Source organism: Anas platyrhynchos, chromosome 2 (assembly GCF_047663525.1).
Source record: "Anas platyrhynchos isolate ZD024472 breed Pekin duck chromosome 2, IASCAAS_PekinDuck_T2T, whole genome shotgun sequence".
Lineage (NCBI taxonomy): Eukaryota > Metazoa > Chordata > Aves > Anseriformes > Anatidae > Anas > Anas platyrhynchos.
Window position 1 is genome coordinate 34,852,456 of NC_092588.1, and position 17,715 is coordinate 34,870,170.

The 17,715-nt window shown below is 39.3% G+C and overlaps 1 protein-coding gene across 11 annotated transcripts in view; it reads right to left on the reverse strand.

Moving 5' to 3' along the window:
* The window catches only part of SULF1 (sulfatase 1), a 130,418-nt gene that overhangs the window by 36,667 nt on the left and 76,036 nt on the right, over positions 1-17,715 (reverse strand). For all 11 annotated transcript variants that reach the window (XR_011807475.1, XM_072034530.1, XM_013099339.5 and 8 more), the window contains 4 exons: positions 15,499-15,650; positions 13,284-13,453; positions 1,644-1,794; positions 451-626 (listed from right to left, as the gene is read on the reverse strand). Coding sequence is in view for 10 of the 11 variants with exons in the window: in XM_072034530.1 (XP_071890631.1) it covers positions 451-626; positions 1,644-1,794; positions 13,284-13,453; positions 15,499-15,650 (649 nt within the window). In the remaining variant the exon portion in view is untranslated. The remainder of the gene's footprint in view (positions 1-450; positions 627-1,643; positions 1,795-13,283; positions 13,454-15,498; positions 15,651-17,715) is intronic.

The following is a 17,715-nucleotide window of genomic DNA, read 5'->3' on the forward strand; positions in this document are numbered from 1 at the left end:
CTTTGAAGATGTAAAGCTCTACACAAGCGCTATGTTTAGAAACCCCCTTTGAAGGCTACAACTCTGAGAACAGGCCACTGTTGCAGAATATCATTACAAAGAAAAAGCTAAGGACAATGAGAGAAGGAGGTGCAATAGTGATGTTATTCTCATATCATTGACAATGAGGTCATGCAGCCAGATAGCTATTCTGCTGCAGAAGGTAAGCAGTAAAGATAAGCACCTACTTTTTAACTCTAGCACTACAGGGCTACACATACATTTTTTTCATCTGTGTAACAACTTATGAATACCATGCAAAGTGAAAGACATCACTCTTCTTAGAAGGCATTGCTCTGTGGTAATAGGGCATCCTTTATGAAATGAAGCTAGACAGAACAGTAATTACATGCATTTAGAAACACTGTACATCAGGTTTAACAGCTGTGCTAAAGATAAAAGAGAACGTACACTGATCCTGGCTCTACACTTGGACCACGAATAAAGAAAGGAACTCGAATATCAAAGTCATATGGCATTGACTTCCCCTTGACCAGTCCAAACTGCCCAATATGGTAACCATGGTCAGCAGTGTAAATAATGTAGGTGTTCTCCAGTTCTCCCATCTCCATAAGCATTCGGTATAACTGAAATACAGCAAAGGAAAACCAGAATATAATGTAGCAAAACATGTTTTCTGTATAATCATTTGTAACAATCATTTTACTACCTTAAATACACGGAACCAAACATAATATCAATGAAACTGAAAAAGATGTTTTGTGAATGGGCATTTTTGCATCTTGTCTCTACTGTGCTGCTAAAAACATTCAACTCACAAGTACAATTTCATATTTCAGAGCAGGGAATTTGCTTTGAGGAAAGAGAGGACATACAGAAAATTATAATACAAAATAAGGTACTACTAATGTAGTTACATTAGTGTGTCCAAAAGTCAATGTATACTCAAACACAGCTTGGGAAAAAAACTGCTACAGCTTTAGGGCAAATGGTACTCAGACTTGATTTACTGTGTTAGTCTACAGCTTTCTCATTCCTTACAGTTGTGGGCTTGGGAAAAGGCTGTAAATTTTTATTAAAGTTTAAAAAAAACTCTCTGGGGGAAGATCTTTGGTCATGGTGCTTGATTTTTGAACAAAAAGTCATGCAAACTACACCTCATAGTTCATGTATCATGTTACCTATAATTAGCTGTACATTGCATTGCCTAACTTCTGCAAACACTAGCAGACTGACACCTGAGTTGCTGTGATTTGCCAATTCCCAAATTTCATCTGAAGGACAAACTGTGAAGGGAGTGTGAGAAATGAAGAGAAATTGTCATGTGCTCAACTGCATCTATCCATGTGGATATGCAGGTGATGCATATTCGGTTAATACCAGGCTTTCTACTAGGCCCACTGACTTTTCCATTAAAAAACAATCTTCAGCTTATTCACCTACCAATTCAAAGAAGCAAGCAAGGAACTTGGCACTACATTGCACAGAATATAACCAGAACTCATTTGGACTGGGGATATATGGAGTAATTCTTTGCATCCCGGGGGCTTTTCCCAGGTTGTGGTTGGGGAAGGTAAGGAAAGAATTTGTTTAATTTTATACTGACTAATAGGAAAACATTCACAGTAGTTTCTTGAACTCACTCTTTCCATAGAGTCGTCAACTGACATCAGGGTCTGAAGTCTCTTGCGTTGCAAGACGTTTGTAAACTCCATGTGGATAGGCAGCATGGGTCCTGTGTATTGCATGATCCAGTGCTTATCCATGTTTGGTGCATAGTTATAGCTGGGAGTGCTGGGAGGAAGAGAAAGGAACTGAGCATTATGCAGCACCAAAGTCATTGAAGGAAATCAGGAACTGCTTTAACACAGGAATATCCAACAAACGGTTAAGTCACATATTCCACGTGGTGACTAGTATTCCTAATGCAAAATATAAACAAATGTCACTTCAGTGGCTTTGGAGCTTCAATGGTCCATATATCACTTCCTACAAAAAATTTTAACCATTTGCTTTCCAAGCTTTCTTTCAGGCTCAAACACTGCTACCAGACCCATGTCAATATTTGGGATGTACCAAAAGGCATTTTTCAAAAGAATCTGTAATCTTTAAAAATGCCTATCCAAATAACACATCCCACGAAGACAAGTAGGAAAATGGAGGAAGTCAGAGATCAAAGATGATGACTTCCCCTTAACATTAATGTCAATTTCCAGTGGGAAAAGTGCCTTCATATTAGAACAAGTTAAAAGAGAGATATTTTCCTGTGGGATAAAGAAGTTCATAAGTTCTAGGATATGAATGGCAACACCAGTGTTATCAGTTTTTCTTTCTTACCCTCCCACCACCAAAGTATGGGCATTGCCAGGACCCTGAATGCAAGCCCACAGGGTGGGTGTGCAGGGTCAGTTTTGATACGAGGAGATGCTGCAGTCAGCCATGCTGACTCCAGACCCACGTTCAGTCTCCATTACTTGCCCTTGGTCCTCACCTAAGCTAAATCCCAGTTACACCTGGTGACATGGCATGCATGCAAATTCTACCCACACAAAAATGATGTTTACTTATACATTAAATCCTGTTGAGGTGTTTTTTTCTATATGAATACAAAACATAGTGCAATGCCATTGTAACATCAATATTGAACAAATACTGCTGCTGATACTAGTACTAAGGAGGACTATGGCACAGAGTCCTACATGGTCAAATAATGCTGCTTTCAAAGTTTGCACAAGCATCAAAGAAAACATTTAAGAGAGGTGTTCTAACTACAGCCTGTGAATTTTTAAAGGATGTCATATAAGAATCAAGAATACCTTCCTGTACTTATCACCCCTGAAGAAAATGTATTGCAAAAAATATTCCAAACGGATTTGCTGTACAGATATGCATGGCACAGAAACTCTCTATCAGTCCTGTTTTTATGCCTAACATACAGGGCAACTAAAAGGTGATAACAAACTAAACAAAATCCACTTCCTGTAATGTTTTGACATATATATGAGTACTTCCTTTCTCTAATACTTGCAGAATCTAGGCTTTGAATTTCTGAGGCTTTTAGTTTTTCCTCATTTTAACAGTATACTGTAGTACATGATACATATATTACAGCATTACTTTTGAAAAATAAATATAAATTGAAAATTAAAAAAAATGCTGTTGTGTGATTGGATTAAATTGATTCCTATGATTCTCTTTTAGTTTATAATAAAAAATAAAATTACTAATATTGTATTGTAGTGATGATTTTAATATGAGCATTACACAAAGATATATTTTTCTCAAAGAAATATTTGTTTGTAGTTAGTTGTCCTTTCACAAGAGGTCGCACTGAATAACATAAGAACATTGTGCAATGATAACAAAGTCATACCTTTAAACAATCCTTCATTTAACTTTCATTTTTCTTCACATGGTTGTACGTGATCACTACATGGTAGATGAAGTTGCTCTGCAGTTTTAGCTAAAGCATGTATAACCTGCAACTAAATATTCTAAGGATAAATATGGCTAAATGGACAGCCTAAGGCACTGATAGTCAACTACAATAAACTAACAGTCTACATTGTAATTGGAGACTGTTTTTGAGAATTTAGGTAGAATTTGAGTAATGTATGCATCTCTAGTACATGCAGCTGGTTTTGACTAACCTACTTAACCATTAAAATAAAGGAAAAACAGAATTGACACAATGGTATCACTGGATTTGTGAAAATTTCCTTGAGACTAAGAACTATGGAAAGGTTAGCTCCCTACTAAGCAAAAACAAACATAAACTGGAATTCATTTTCTGCTGGAAATTCTTTTATTTCTGATTGAAAAGTCATAATTTTGTTATTTCCCATGGAAAGCTGATTTTTAAAAGGGATGCTTATATTACCACAAAAATTAATGAACTTGAGCCCAGAAGCACAACCCTCTAGGTTGTCAGCTAGCCCTCATCCCTAGCAGATGAAGCCTTAAACTGTGAAGAAGCAAGTCTTAGGAGCTTTGGTCACCTATCAGGTATTAGGCAAGGATACAGAAGACAGAAAGTGTGATACAAGCGCAAACCTTCCTCTATTTCTTTGGAAATTTGTCAAACGAGACAAATGACAAATTTTTTCCCATGAAAATGCTCAGTCTTGATTAATCAGCATTTTCCAGCAAAATTAAGCCTTTTTTTTTTTTTTTTTTTTTTCTTTTTCCTTTTTTCTTTTTTTTTCCATAAGACTCCTGTCCTGAGTGCCCCTGCTGTGGAGGGATGAGGTGGCTGTGAGCTGCACTCAGCCGGCAGCGCCGTGACAGCCTGTCTCTGTGCCAGGAAGGAGAGCCAGCTGCTGAAGCAGGCTCAGGTCTCATGTTCCCAGGACATTGTCAGGAGCCTCCTCCAAATAATGGATAGTCTTTAAAAGCAGCACTCAGGGGTTTAGCAGGGTGGTTAAAACCTTTCACAGACACTTTCCAAATGCATTTTGAATTTTCTGGGTGAGAAATGAGTGAGGCAGGGAGTGAGCAGGATTTTCCTCCTAGACAGTTATAGGAAAAGGACCTTCTGTGAATTATCTAATGCCAGTGGCCAATGGAGAAATGTGAGATTGGGGTCCTAAATGGTGGGGAAGGAGCAGTAGAGAAGGCTTGGAATAGAATCCCAAAGTCCCACAACTAGTCTGTGTTCCCTGCACATCCTTGTTTTTTTGTGTCTTACAGAAATCCATAAGAATGCCAGACCTGAAGGCATACTAAGTTTGAGAATGATACTAAACTGGGAAGAGCTGTTGACTCCATCTAGGAATATATACCTGAGGAATCTTGACAAATTTGAGAGCTGGGCAATCACCAACTGTATGAAGTTTAACAAGAGCAAGTCCCGATTCTGTATGTGGGAAGGGGCAAATGTACAGACTCGGGGATGAGCAGCTGGAGAGAAGCCCTGCAGAAGGGGATCTATGGGCTTTGGACAATGGCCAGTTGAGTATGAGCCAGCCACGTGCACCAGCAGCCAAAAGGGCCAACCGTACCCTGGGGTGCATCAAGCATGACACTGCTAGTGGGTTGAGGGAAGGGATTGTCCCTCTCTTCTTTGCGGTGTGGTGGCCTCAAATCTAGCACTGTCTGCAGTTTTGGGCACCACAGTATAAAAAGGACATAAAACTATTAGAGAGTGTCCAAAGGAGGGCTACAAAGATGGTGAAGGGTCTAGAAGGCAAGACATATGAGGAGCAGCTGAGATCCCTTGGTTCGCTCATCCCAGAGCAGAGCAGGCTGAGGGGAGGCCTCATGGCAGCCTGCAGCTCCCTCACGAGGGGAGCAGAGGGGCAGGTGCTGAGCTCTGCTCTCTGGGGACAGCGACAGGACCTGGGGGAATGGCATGGGGCTGGGACAGGGGAGGGTCAGTCTGGGGGTTAGGGAAAGGTTCTGCACCCAGAGGGTGGTTGGGCACTGGGACAGGCTCCCCAGAAAAATGGTCACAGCACCGAGCCTGCTGGATTTCAAGAAGCATTTGGACAATGCACTCTGACACATAGTCTGTTTTTTGGGTAGTCCTGTGTGGAGCCAGGAGCTGGACTCAATGATCCTTGTGAGTCTTTTCTGACTTGGGGTATTCTATGATTCTATAAATGGCATTGCTTGCCATGGACCAGGTCTGGTATCACCCTCATATTTATCTACCTTTTTTCCTCCTAAAACAAACAAAGAATCAAAGAAAAAACCCAAACCCAACAACAACAACAGAAGTAAAAAAAAAAAAAAAAAAAAAAAAGTAAACCACAAACAAACAGAAGTGAATTCTGGGGAGAATACTGCTGATTTCTGAGAACCTTTCCAAACAGACAGGCCTCTTCCGTGTCAGTGATAACTGTTTATCACAACATTTTTTTCTTGAAGCAGTTGGAGATACCAGCTAAATGTTCAGCTGTTACAAGCCTTTGAAAGTCATCATGGGAAAGTATGTCGCTGTTTCTACTCTTCCATTTTTGGGAAAGTCTTTGCGCTGTACTGATAAGTACTGCTCTAAAGTAACACAGACATCTGCATTTCTTTGACTTCCCTTAGCACTGGGAATATCAGATTGACGATATCTACCATGTTTCCTATTGCTTATTGTCAGTCATGGAGACTATCTTGTTTTGAGCACACTTGTTGGTCCATGATCATCAGACAGTGCCAGCTACCTTTATTATTTTCAGATTGTCCTTGGTCTTTGCCTGTCGGTCTTTGGAGGGCTGCAGCTGAATGGCTCAGGTGCTATCCCAGAGTGCAGGAATGAGCAGCATTTCATTCAAGGTCATTCTTGCCAGCTGATCAGCAAAGAGTAAAGCACTTTAACTTTTTGAGTGTGTGCCCGAAGACCGAGTGAGAGTTCATTTTACATGTTACAAAAATAGATAACACGAAAAAGGACGCCCCTTCATGTAGGTCAGTCCAAAATGACCTACAACATACTACATGAATATTAAATCTATAGAGTTAGTAAAGATTGAAAAAACAGATGGTTTTTCAATTAAAAATCTACACTGTTTGCCACTCACCTAGGCTATAGTAGCCTGGGAAAATCTAGATGGCTCAGTTGCTCACTTATGTTTGTCCAGCACATACTTTGCAGAACTTACTGCACAAAAACTTCATGGCTCTCTATATGGATCTGTTTTGGCACTGGGCAAAACAGTGGAAAATGCCAGGTTTCAAGTCATAAGATTTCAAACTTATACCTACCTGTACTTAATCAATTTAATCAACAAAAAAATCTGAAATGTTTAACAACAACAAATACTGAACCCAGTAAAGCCATTTCTCATAAAGACTTTCTCAGAATGAGAAAAATAATTCACCCTGAGACATCGTAAACATTTAATTATGTGAATAAATTAACAGAAAATTCATCCAATTTTATGTATACACTTGCAAAAAGCAAAATGATAATTAGTATTAGACTTTTCTAGCCTTAGATTGCTGTCTCCTTTAAAAAGGGGTGACTTCTGCCATTTGAGTTCTGTTAGCACTTAATGTTTCTACATTGATGCATATTGTTTTATTAATGCCACATCATGGAAATTGCATTCACTTTCTATTTACCACCTGTTGCAGTAGGAAGCACACACTGCTGACAATAAAATGTTCTACAGGTTTTGGAAGGAGTAAACGTTTATAAATACTAGTGCACTTTTCTATTTGAAGAAAAATTCACTGTGAAATGTACCATTTATTTATCTATAAGCATCATTTCAAATAGATACTTGAAGTTATGTTGAGAGGAATGAAATTATATTGACATTCAGCTTTGTGGCCTGAATCCCTGAGGCCTAAATAACCTTCAGTCACATGAACAGTCAGCATTTCCCTTCACACCTTTTAATTACTATTACTGACAACATTTTTACTATATTTGCATACTTAACTTTGAATTTCAAAATAGAAAATTAATCTTAAACAGCTTCTAGGGTACCACAATAACATTAGGCTACACAAGAAATTAAAAATAAACCTCAACAAAACAACAGATGCTTGCACTTGAGGACATATTAAAATGGTGTCCTCAAGTAGCAAATCACTCAGAAATGAGCAACACTAACGTCCACTAGTAACTGAACTGCCTTTTGTGTGGTATTGAACAAAACAATTGCAGCAAAACCCTTCTGAAAATCATTATTAAAAAAAAAAAAAAAAAAGATATTTTACAGGTTAAGAAAAGAATGGGAGATTCTTCTTTGCTAATGTTGTTTACACAGTTGTGGTATCTGCATGGAAAAGAAATAAAGATGAGTACAGCATGTTTTAAGAGCTCCCAGAATTCAGTGCAATTTAAATTAACACTTTTTTTTTATTATTTTTATACAAAATGTTGCACCTCTTTATATATACATTTCCATTACAGATGGGTTAAAATGGGAAGAAACATACACGTTTGCAAACATTCATTCAATCGCTCATACTAAAAATCTGTTTGCCTCTATTTACAACCTCCTAATTCCCTCCTGTTTTTATTCAGCAAAAGAAAATTATGTCCACAAAAATACTGCCTAAAAAAGTTGCTGGTGAGTATTTCCATAGAGTTCTCAGGGGTTTGTATCCCAAAGTGTTTGGCTAATCTTCTGTTTAGATTGGGAGTCTTCCAGTTAGTGAAAATAGTACAGTACTTATATGCCTCAGGATCATTTTCATTTAATAAAAATAAAAGTAAACAACATTTTAAAATAATAACTACAGTAAAACTGATTGCGAAAAATGAGTAGTTTCTGTACAAAATTAGCACCTATGTTATTCTTTAAAATGTGATTAAATGTGATAGCCATGTTTCTTCAGGAAAAAAAAAAAAAAAGTAAAAATAGTATATGATCAAAGGAAGCAAATCTTTTGTTTCCAGAGAGTGTAGACTTCCAGGTTTAGATACTGTTCTTGGAAAGTGGGAAGTCTAGGTTCTGGTCCAAATTAAAAGTCTGAAAAACACGACCAACAGCATCACTGTTACTAAAATGAAGTTGAATTTCTCCATTCTGGGTGCCTTTTAAAAGGGGAATCTTTTAAAACTAAGAATATTTATGCATATGAGGATGTGAGGTATGAAAGTTTCACTCCTGAAGTGTAACATAACTGCTATATATCAGAATAAAAAAGAAAAAGAATGAAAGAAAAAAAAAGGAAAAGAAAAAGAAAATAAAAAGAAGTTGTTATCCATTAAACATAATACCTTTTTCTTTTAGGAAACACTATTTATAGCTGCAGCAGAAGTTAATTGTGTAGCTAAAATCTAAATTGTGTAGCTGCATCTCTAAATCAAGTTATTTCTTCCAGTCCTGTTTAAAGTCACACACCCAATGATGTCTGTGATGATTTTGATCATTTATCTCTAAGTCAGCAGTCCAAGCTGGCCTCTGGCTAGCAGTGACAAGAGACACTGATATGTCAAGATTTATTAATGATGCAAATGTATGATCCCACTCTGACAAGGAAGTGTCCATATTACAAGAAAAAATGTCTTAGCTAGCAGATGTTTAAGACTAAGCCTTGGCGACGAGAAAGTGCCACCTCACACCCCAACTTCACCATTAAGATTATTTTGGTGATCAGGAAGTGCAAAAGTATTGCTTGTTTATGCTTCACTACCGCAAATGTACTGCTGTGACCAGGCTTGTGTGTTTGGTACCTTTCATACTTTATTTGAAAAATTAAAGCTCTTCCATTTGCCCTTTCTCACATTACCTGGGGAAGCCTTCTGATCTCATCCCAGATACCATTTCTATCTATTTCTCCTAAGATCTTTAGACTGACAAAAGGATTGCTTCCAGGTAATTATAAAATCTGGTTGTCTCCTGCCAGCCTGAGGATCTTTTACTCAGCACAGCAAGCAGTGCTTCAGATTTCCATTTTTCACATTCTTCAGTAGATCTGCCTCCCGCAGATTTTTGCTTCTAATGTTTGTTTACTTCACAGCTTATAAACAGCTTAGGTCTGATTCACAGCTCCCCTAAGACTGGTTCACCCTGGAAGGTAAAGGGAAGTTAAAAAGTGCCAGAGGCCCGGAGAGTAACTGAGAATTCAGGCTTTCATTAGAGCATCCTCTGAGTAAAGTCAGAGCTTTCCTGCTCAGTTGTGTGACAGAACAAGATTGCCCTTTAACAGCTGTCAGTGTCATCTCCTGTGTCATAACTTCACATCTAAAAGCAGCATTTCCTAGGTCTTGCAACCCTGATACCCACCAGATGATGTTCATTACCACAGCAAAAATCTATGCACTGCTTTCATCTTGTACAACTTCTCCAGTACCAGTTGCTTCCACAGAAACCATTTCTGGGCATAGCTAGAGTACGTGCATTAGTATGATTTATTTACAGAAAATTACTCATTATGGTGATAGATAGCAGCCAGAAGCTAAAGTTTTGGAAACATTTTTTAACTGTTAGAAATAGGAAGTATTTTAAGGAGAGGACAGCTGGGATAGTGGGAGGGAGAATGGATGCTTGAAAACAATGGAGAATGGCCATTTGCTTCCAACATAACAAAGCTTGCGTTTCATCTTAAACTGGAGCTAATAAGAATTAACAGGGTTCATTTAAAATTAATGATTAAACAGTACACATCATTACTTTTCATGCCACTCCACTGGGCTGTTTATACTGAGGAGGACAGGATTGTAAGGTAATGGCGGTGTGTAAGTCTTTCCCTCTGCATTGTTAAGTGGGGAAATGAGACCAACATTTGAGGGCAGAACTCTCCCTGAGCTGTAATATTTCCTTCCATAGCCTCTCCCCTATGCACATGTGCAAGTAAAAAACTTCTTTTAATCAAACTTTTTTTTTCCTTCTTGTTGTTTTGTTTTGTTTTTAATTTATAAAGTCAGTAGTTCAATCAAATGATAGGCACCTTAGCAGCAAAGAAATGTCACATAATTTAACGGCCTGCTTCAGTTACTGTCCTTTTAAGCAAAACTTCCTCTCACATGTGGTTGATAGGCTATCTTAATTCCTAGTTTGTAGGTATAACCTTCCATCTCAGTTTGTAAAGCCAGCAAGCAGCTTTTGACCTGGTTTCCCTTCTTTGTTGGAGGTAGGCGTTACAGTAACATGATATAGCAACTACATCTTTAAAAACAAAATCCAAGGTCAGATGGCTGTCACCCAAGGTCAGGAAAAAAAAAAAAAAAAAAAGGGATGCAAATGGTACTTGACCACCAAGGAAGAAAACCTAAGGGTTAAACGTTCAAATTACACAAACCTTGGCAGGAGGGATTTTATTGTTCTCATGTTGTTTTTACAGGGAGCACCAAGTATTTCTGTGAGAACTTAACTTCTTATATCTTTTAGTAAGACTATGTTACTAATGTTTTTGCCAGAAAAAAAAATCAATTATTTGGTAGCTTCAGCCACCCAGATTGGCAGTTTATCTTCAGTTTGACTCATTTCTTAGTCTGCAGACTGAACTCTAACACATACAGACAGTCAGTGCAATAAGAAACACAAAACAACCCAGCAAGTCTCTCTTGAGGTAGCTAGAGAAGAGATTTTTTGCAAGAAGTTTGCCAAGAAATCAGCAACACCAGAAGACAAGAAGCAGCACAGCTGATTCTCATATTCTGGGCTATTTCACAAGCAACCCAACAGAACAAAGTATTTAGCCTCCATGCAAATAAAAAGCAATTTACAGAAGTACTCAAATGAAACTAAGTCTGTAAAAAGATAGAAGGATTTTCACTTGATCTTTCCAGGTGATGTGCAACTTGTAATAAAGTGGAGAGATTGCTAAAGTTTTGGACACTGACTAAACCCAATGGTTCTAGCAGCATAAGCTAGAAAAAAAAAAAAAATCAGGCTGAAAATGCTAAGCAATAGAAAGCGTCAGGAGCATGATAAACACATGCAAGTCCCTACAAGCACTCTTTTATCAGAAGACAGCTACCACAGAGCCTAAAATGAGCTGTACTGGCCTGAGGAGAGGTAGGGTGAGATACAATGATTCAGTGCTTTTCTTCCAGCCACAGTCCCCACAGCTAAGAGGAAACAGTTTGACTCCTACCCTCCTTTATGATGGATTGTCCCCCAGCAAAGAGGATGGCTTGCCTGAGGCCAGGCAATCTGTGCCATGAAACAGCAAACAATCTGTTGAACAGAGTGAGAACAAATAGTTTATAACCCTCTTGCTCTGAAAAGAGGTGATTGAAAGAAGACATGGGAGACGTCTATTAAATTTGATGTAGTGAATATTCGTTATTCCTCAGAGGATGGGAAGTAGGGGACATGAGCAAGCCCCAGGTTTGAAAATGATAAAAAGGCAGTGCTTTGTCCCTGCAGCATGCGTGACACTGGTCACTGCAGGATGGTGGAGCTGCCACCACTGCTCAAAAACAGATCAGGCTAATGCTTCACCTAACTGATCATTTTCAGAAGCTGCAAAAATAGGGAAATAGGAAAAAAAAATAGAGAGAGATTCTCCCTAAGTATTCCCTGCTGCTTTCTGTTGGTGCACATGATTCAAGATACTAAGATCTTTCATACAACCAAATATGACAGTCTTCATGTTGTAAAGCCTATCTTATTTTACCTTTAGGACCTAATAAAATGATAATAATTCTCTGGGGTGATTACTAAAGAACCAGCTGCCTTTTCAAGCAAATATTTACAAACTAAAGTATCGATCTCATCACTTATATACATGTATGGATTACCCTGAATATCTAATTAACTATGAAGTATTACTGGTGGTTTGCACTGTTTGCAAAATCTAGTCTCAGGAATGTGGTAATACTGAGAATATAGGCAAAGGGAAGTACCGCTAAGAATGTAAGGCCAGGGAAAGTGGCATATCTAGAAAGCAGAAGTCAGTAGAGGCCAAAAATAATACAAACTAACAAATATTTAACCATGTACCCTGAACAACAAATCTCTTTTTAGCCTCAACTAGTGATCAGTTTATGCATACAGTTTATGCAGTAACAGCTACTCCTTGTAATTTTAAACTAGCTAATATAACTACGAATAACATCCTCTTCTGTGTGAGTCTCTGCAGTATCAAAAATGCAATTTATGTACCACAGAGCTTTGTCACAGTGTAATGTAGCTGATTCCTCCTCATTTTCAGAAGCCAAATAAATGCACAGTCCAGCTAAAATATTTATTTTATTTCTTTTCTGTGTGGAAGGAAGCACAAAAGCTTTGTTTAATCATGAACACAGTCCACATGCCCACATGGCATGGAATCCAGCACTAGCCTCAGCTTTATACCTGGTGTTGGCTTCAGTTCTAGAAACAGAGTTTTTTTTTTTTTTTTTTTTTTTTTTTTTAATTATTGTTATTATAGTAGAATCACCAGGAAAGATTAAACATGTTAATTAAAACTGCAGTCTGATGCAGGCTGTTTTGGGAATCTTCCAAAAGTTAGTCTATAAAGAAACCTGGTGCACTCAAAAACTACAAAAAGGTGGTTTTAGTCTCAATGCCTTCAGTTAGTTTGAGCCCAGGAAGCACATATCTTAGAGGAACTTGAAGGAAGTAATATCTTTCCAACAGATCCTGACCTGTGTCTACATATTTTCAGTGCATTGTAAGACGCTGCCCTTACAGAGCCAAATACCGACCTTTTAATCTCCCACAACTTCCCAGGAGGAAAAGAGCTTCTCTCTGTTTTAATAATGGTCAGAGCTGTCACTCTCCTCCCCAGAAGGAGCATGTCCAAAGCAGCAAGCAATCATTCACCGCTTACTACATGTTTCTTATATTTGATTTCTCTGTTACTGAAACATCTCCATAAGCAAATACCTGTCCAGAAGCAGATGCAAGAGCCAGGGCTAGCAGCATGTGATTGTCACTTACATATGCTGTGAAGCGTTGGGGTAGAGCTCTGAGAACTGTGGTGCTGAGTCCTCGGGGCCATGGGGTGCAGCATGGCTGATGACCATCATTATGGGCCTATGGGGATATATCCTCTTAGACATTCTGAAGTAATTAATGCTCTCGTTAGTGATTAGGTCTGTGAAGTAGTCCTGTAACATACGATTAACACAAAGCAAAAGTTACAATGTGCATGAATAATTAGATCATATACTATCATGTTATTATTTTCGAGGTCTCATTAAAGGGCAAATCAGGAAGTAAAAACATCCTATCAAAGAGATGTGTGACTCCAAAGAACAGAGGGGAGACTGAGCAGTAATTACTTTCTTAAGCAGGCAATACCACATAAAATGACACTGTATTTTGCAAATCAGATACAACAGAATGCATTCATTATGATTACCAGATTTTGTAATATAATGTTAAGTGACCTTTAAAATGACAGATTATACTGACACAGGTATGTTTCTTGAATTTCAGTGGCAAAACACGTTCTCTAAATAATGGCTCCCAACTGCAAGAAATCACACTCTTACGTTGGTTTTCTATTTACATAAACATTTCTTGCATGCACTTTGTTGAGAGTATACTTTCATGTATGTACAGACTGGAAGAAAGCTACAACAGGCAGCATATTGCAAAAAAACTTTATCAGAGAAATTGCAAACATGAATTCAGGGAGCATTTGAATTCCTGCAGGCTCTGTTCTTTTAATTGTACAACTTTAAGCAGCGCAGCTGCTGAGATTAAGGTTGTGACTCGCTAATAAACTGGCTTAACCCACAGCCAAGGTGGCAAATGGAAGCATACAAGGGGAAGGGAGGAAATGGGACTAAGAAAAAAAGATGAAAACTTAAATTAAACCACCTGCTACCTTGGAGCATTCACTGTTGGCCTGGAGGTCTAGAGTGAGCTTCATTGAGAAAGTGCTGAGACAATGTTTGTAATTTCAAGCACTTCCAGGCATGACTAATCATATGTTGTGGATTCAAGGCCCCGAACAGCTGCAAAAGCAGAGCCTGAGGGACACGGCCTGTGTCGCATGTCGGCACTAGGACAAGCCAGCCAGCTGTGACCTCTTTGCTCGCTTGCTCCCTGCCCCCTGCCACTCTCCTGGGGCATGCTTGGAGCAAAGGCGGTAGCCCTGGCTGTTACAGTCCCTGCAAGGGCATGGAAGAGACAGCCAGCGACCTTTTGGGTTGCAAAATGGGTAATGATCATGAGGCATCAGGGTTCTGATAATTTCTGGTTTTGTGGCCTGCTTGAATGAAATGCCTGTATGACTGCTCTCCCAAGGCATCCACTCCCCTCCTATTTCCCTGTTTATTCTAGCTACATACACAGGGTGTGTGAAGAATGTCTAAGTAACCAGCTTTCTTTCTTTCCTTTCCTTTTTTTTTTTTTTTTTTTTAAAACTCTATATAAATATGTAATCAGTATCATGTAATTTCTACGGGTGGGGAAATCAGAAACAGGCATCGTGAGCTTCCAATAAAATCTCATTACATGGGTCAGAAACCACAGCTGCAACATCTGTATCTTCTTCCGTGAGCCTACAGTCTGAGGAAATTCCAAATAGCTTTCTGCAGGCTGGAAAGTCTGCACCCTGCACTCCTAAGCCTTTCCGAGAAACTTCACGGCAGTGGGCAGGTCACCTTGGCATATTTTCCAAACTTTGTCAAGAGCACAAACAAGCCCAGAAGTTTTCCAAAGGCCGTGTTCTTGTGCTTATCTGTCCTCCTAGTCATATCCGGAGTCTGACACCACAGACACACAACATTTTTAATTTTTTTTTTCCACTTTATAATGGGAAACAGCATTAACTAAGGTTTCTTATGTGGGTAATAACTGACAACACTCAGCTAACTTTAAAGTTCAGTGGTGCAAAATGCAGTTATCTTCAAGAAAGGCCTTTATTTACTGTTTGCTTCTGCCAGAGAATCAACACTTTCTAGCAGAGAGAGTAAAGGAGGGAGGAATTGACAGACTGTACTGAAAGAGCCCTTGGAAACTTTCTTCCATCCCGCAGTTAAAATTCTCACACAGAAATTGATCTGAAATGCCCTGGAGAGGAAAATGACATTGCAATTTCTTGGTTGTAGTTGGTTAATTAATTAATTATATGGTTAATTAATTATCCAAAAGTTATTTTTATATGGATTAAGGATGTGGTATTTATATGTCTGGAAAATACCTTTGCATAATCAAATCCATGCTTCTCTTTGTTACCATTGCGAGAAATGGTGTAATTATAGAAGCGAGAGTTCTTCACTAATCCAACCCACTCTCTCCACCCGGGAGGGATGTAGCTGCCATTGTATTCATTGAGGTATTTCCCAAAAAAAGCTGTGAAGGTAAAAAAAAGAAAGAAAAAAAAAAAGAACACACACACACATGAGGCTTTGCAATCCAAGTCTTTTAGTCTGAGTCAAAAGCATGCATGAATGAAGACAAAATGTGTTAGAATGAGTCAGAGTCACTTTATTAGAAATGTTCCTTTTATATCTTAGAGAGTTTTGAAATTAAATTATTTCCAGAATTTTTATAAGAGTTGAAAGCCTTTGTGACTTTATTTTTTTTTCTTAATCTGCCACTTTTGGAATCTAGTGCTGATGTGAGATTTTTTTTTTTCTTCTCTCTTTAGAATGCAGATGTTTCTCTTGGTATCCACTTGAAAATGGAATAAAAATTCAGTCCCTAGAGGAAACATCTGAGAAACACCTCTTGTGGCTTTAAACAAGTTCTATGATGTTTGGAGCTTGCCCTCTAACTTTTGAAAGTTTGGTCTTTGCAACCTGGCTGCATTTTCTGGTTTGATAAAAGGTCTGGGAAGTCTGGATCTGTTTCCTGCTGGGCCCCATATGGGTACAGCAAGAGGGAATCCCTGCCCTGCTTTAATGCCAAAGCTTCTCTGAGGCAGACAGACAACGTCTTGGAGGTCAACTATGTCTACCTGGCCTGCAAAACTAAGCATATTTTTCCATTAGCTGCAGGTGACAAGTCATAACCCCCTCAGAACAAAGCTTTCAGAAACTGCCATCATGCCCAGGAGTGTCTGCAGGTGCTCTTGACAACTCTTCTGGACAGAAGTAAAAAGAAAAACAGCCTCACAATGCTGTAAATTCTCAATTCTTGTTGGGAATGCTTGTGCCAAAGATATGCGAGTGCTGAAAGCTGGCCAACTGGCCTTGGAAGGATCGATCAACTCTGGCACCCTAGCAAATGCAGCTGCATTGCTTCTAGAGCCAAGTGGGTATGGAAGCTCTTAAGGTGTGCAAGCCCTTGGAAGGTGTCACCTGGAGAGGAGAGAATGACAGAGATCTCTCCCTTTGCAAGGACAGAGGTACTGCACGTAATAACCACCCATCAGGCTGTACCCCCTCATGGTGTACATCCCCTGCCCTCACCGCCAGCCTGTTCCCGCCAGCCAGACCTGCCCACGGACAGCTTCTGCCCAGCGTCACTCCCTCCGCTGGGTTTCGAGACGCACATCAAACACCCTTACTTGTTTCCTACTAGGAAATGAAGTCACTTTGGAAAACCTCACATTCAACCTAGACACATTCAATCTAACCAAAGAGCACATTTGTGGAAGGGCTTCAGTAATTCAGATCTGATTGATGTGGGCATGGTGAACTCCTTCCTGGGAAAACTGGTGGAAAAATCAAAATGTTCATAATTAGAACTTTTTTTGAGGCAACATAACTATGGTGCAATCAAATCTTTTAGCTGCCAAATGTCACTAACCAGAGGTTATAGTCATATATAATGTTTCTTTCCTATACCACGTGGAATGTGACATATAAACAAGTCCTGCAGACACTAGCCCAGACTTTTTAGCTATTCCTCCCACAGCCACTAAGAAAGCAACCCAGCCACTATCCTTTTTTCTTCTGGGGCCAACTAGAAGTCAAGAAATTTGAGGTGAAGAGGGTAACCATGGGGAAGGAATACGTGCTCAGCACCAATGCCTCCCAGAATGGAAACGATAACTCTCCTTTAAGGCAGCCTGTGTCAAACTCTCAGGGAGTCAGATGTTCAGGGAATGTGTAAAGGTAAAGGCTGAAATACTGTGGGAAAAGAAGCCATAGAAAGAGCAGAAGGGAAAGAGAAATCAGAGAGACAATAATGAAGAAAAGCATGGGAGAGTGATTTGACCGTGGGAGAGAGAGCATTACTGAGCCAAGCAAAATCAAGGACAGCCTGTGGTTCAGGGGACACTTGAGGTCAGCCCTCCTGAATGCCATCCCAGATCCTCCAGCAGCATGACCCTGGGGAACCTCCACGTGCTGCGTTCATCTTTAAAGGACTCTGTGCCAACCTGCCTCCCACAAAGATCAGAGGCTCTCAAACTGTACGATGGAAGTTATAGCAATTTAACATGTAGGATGGTTTGATAGCCCCACCTATA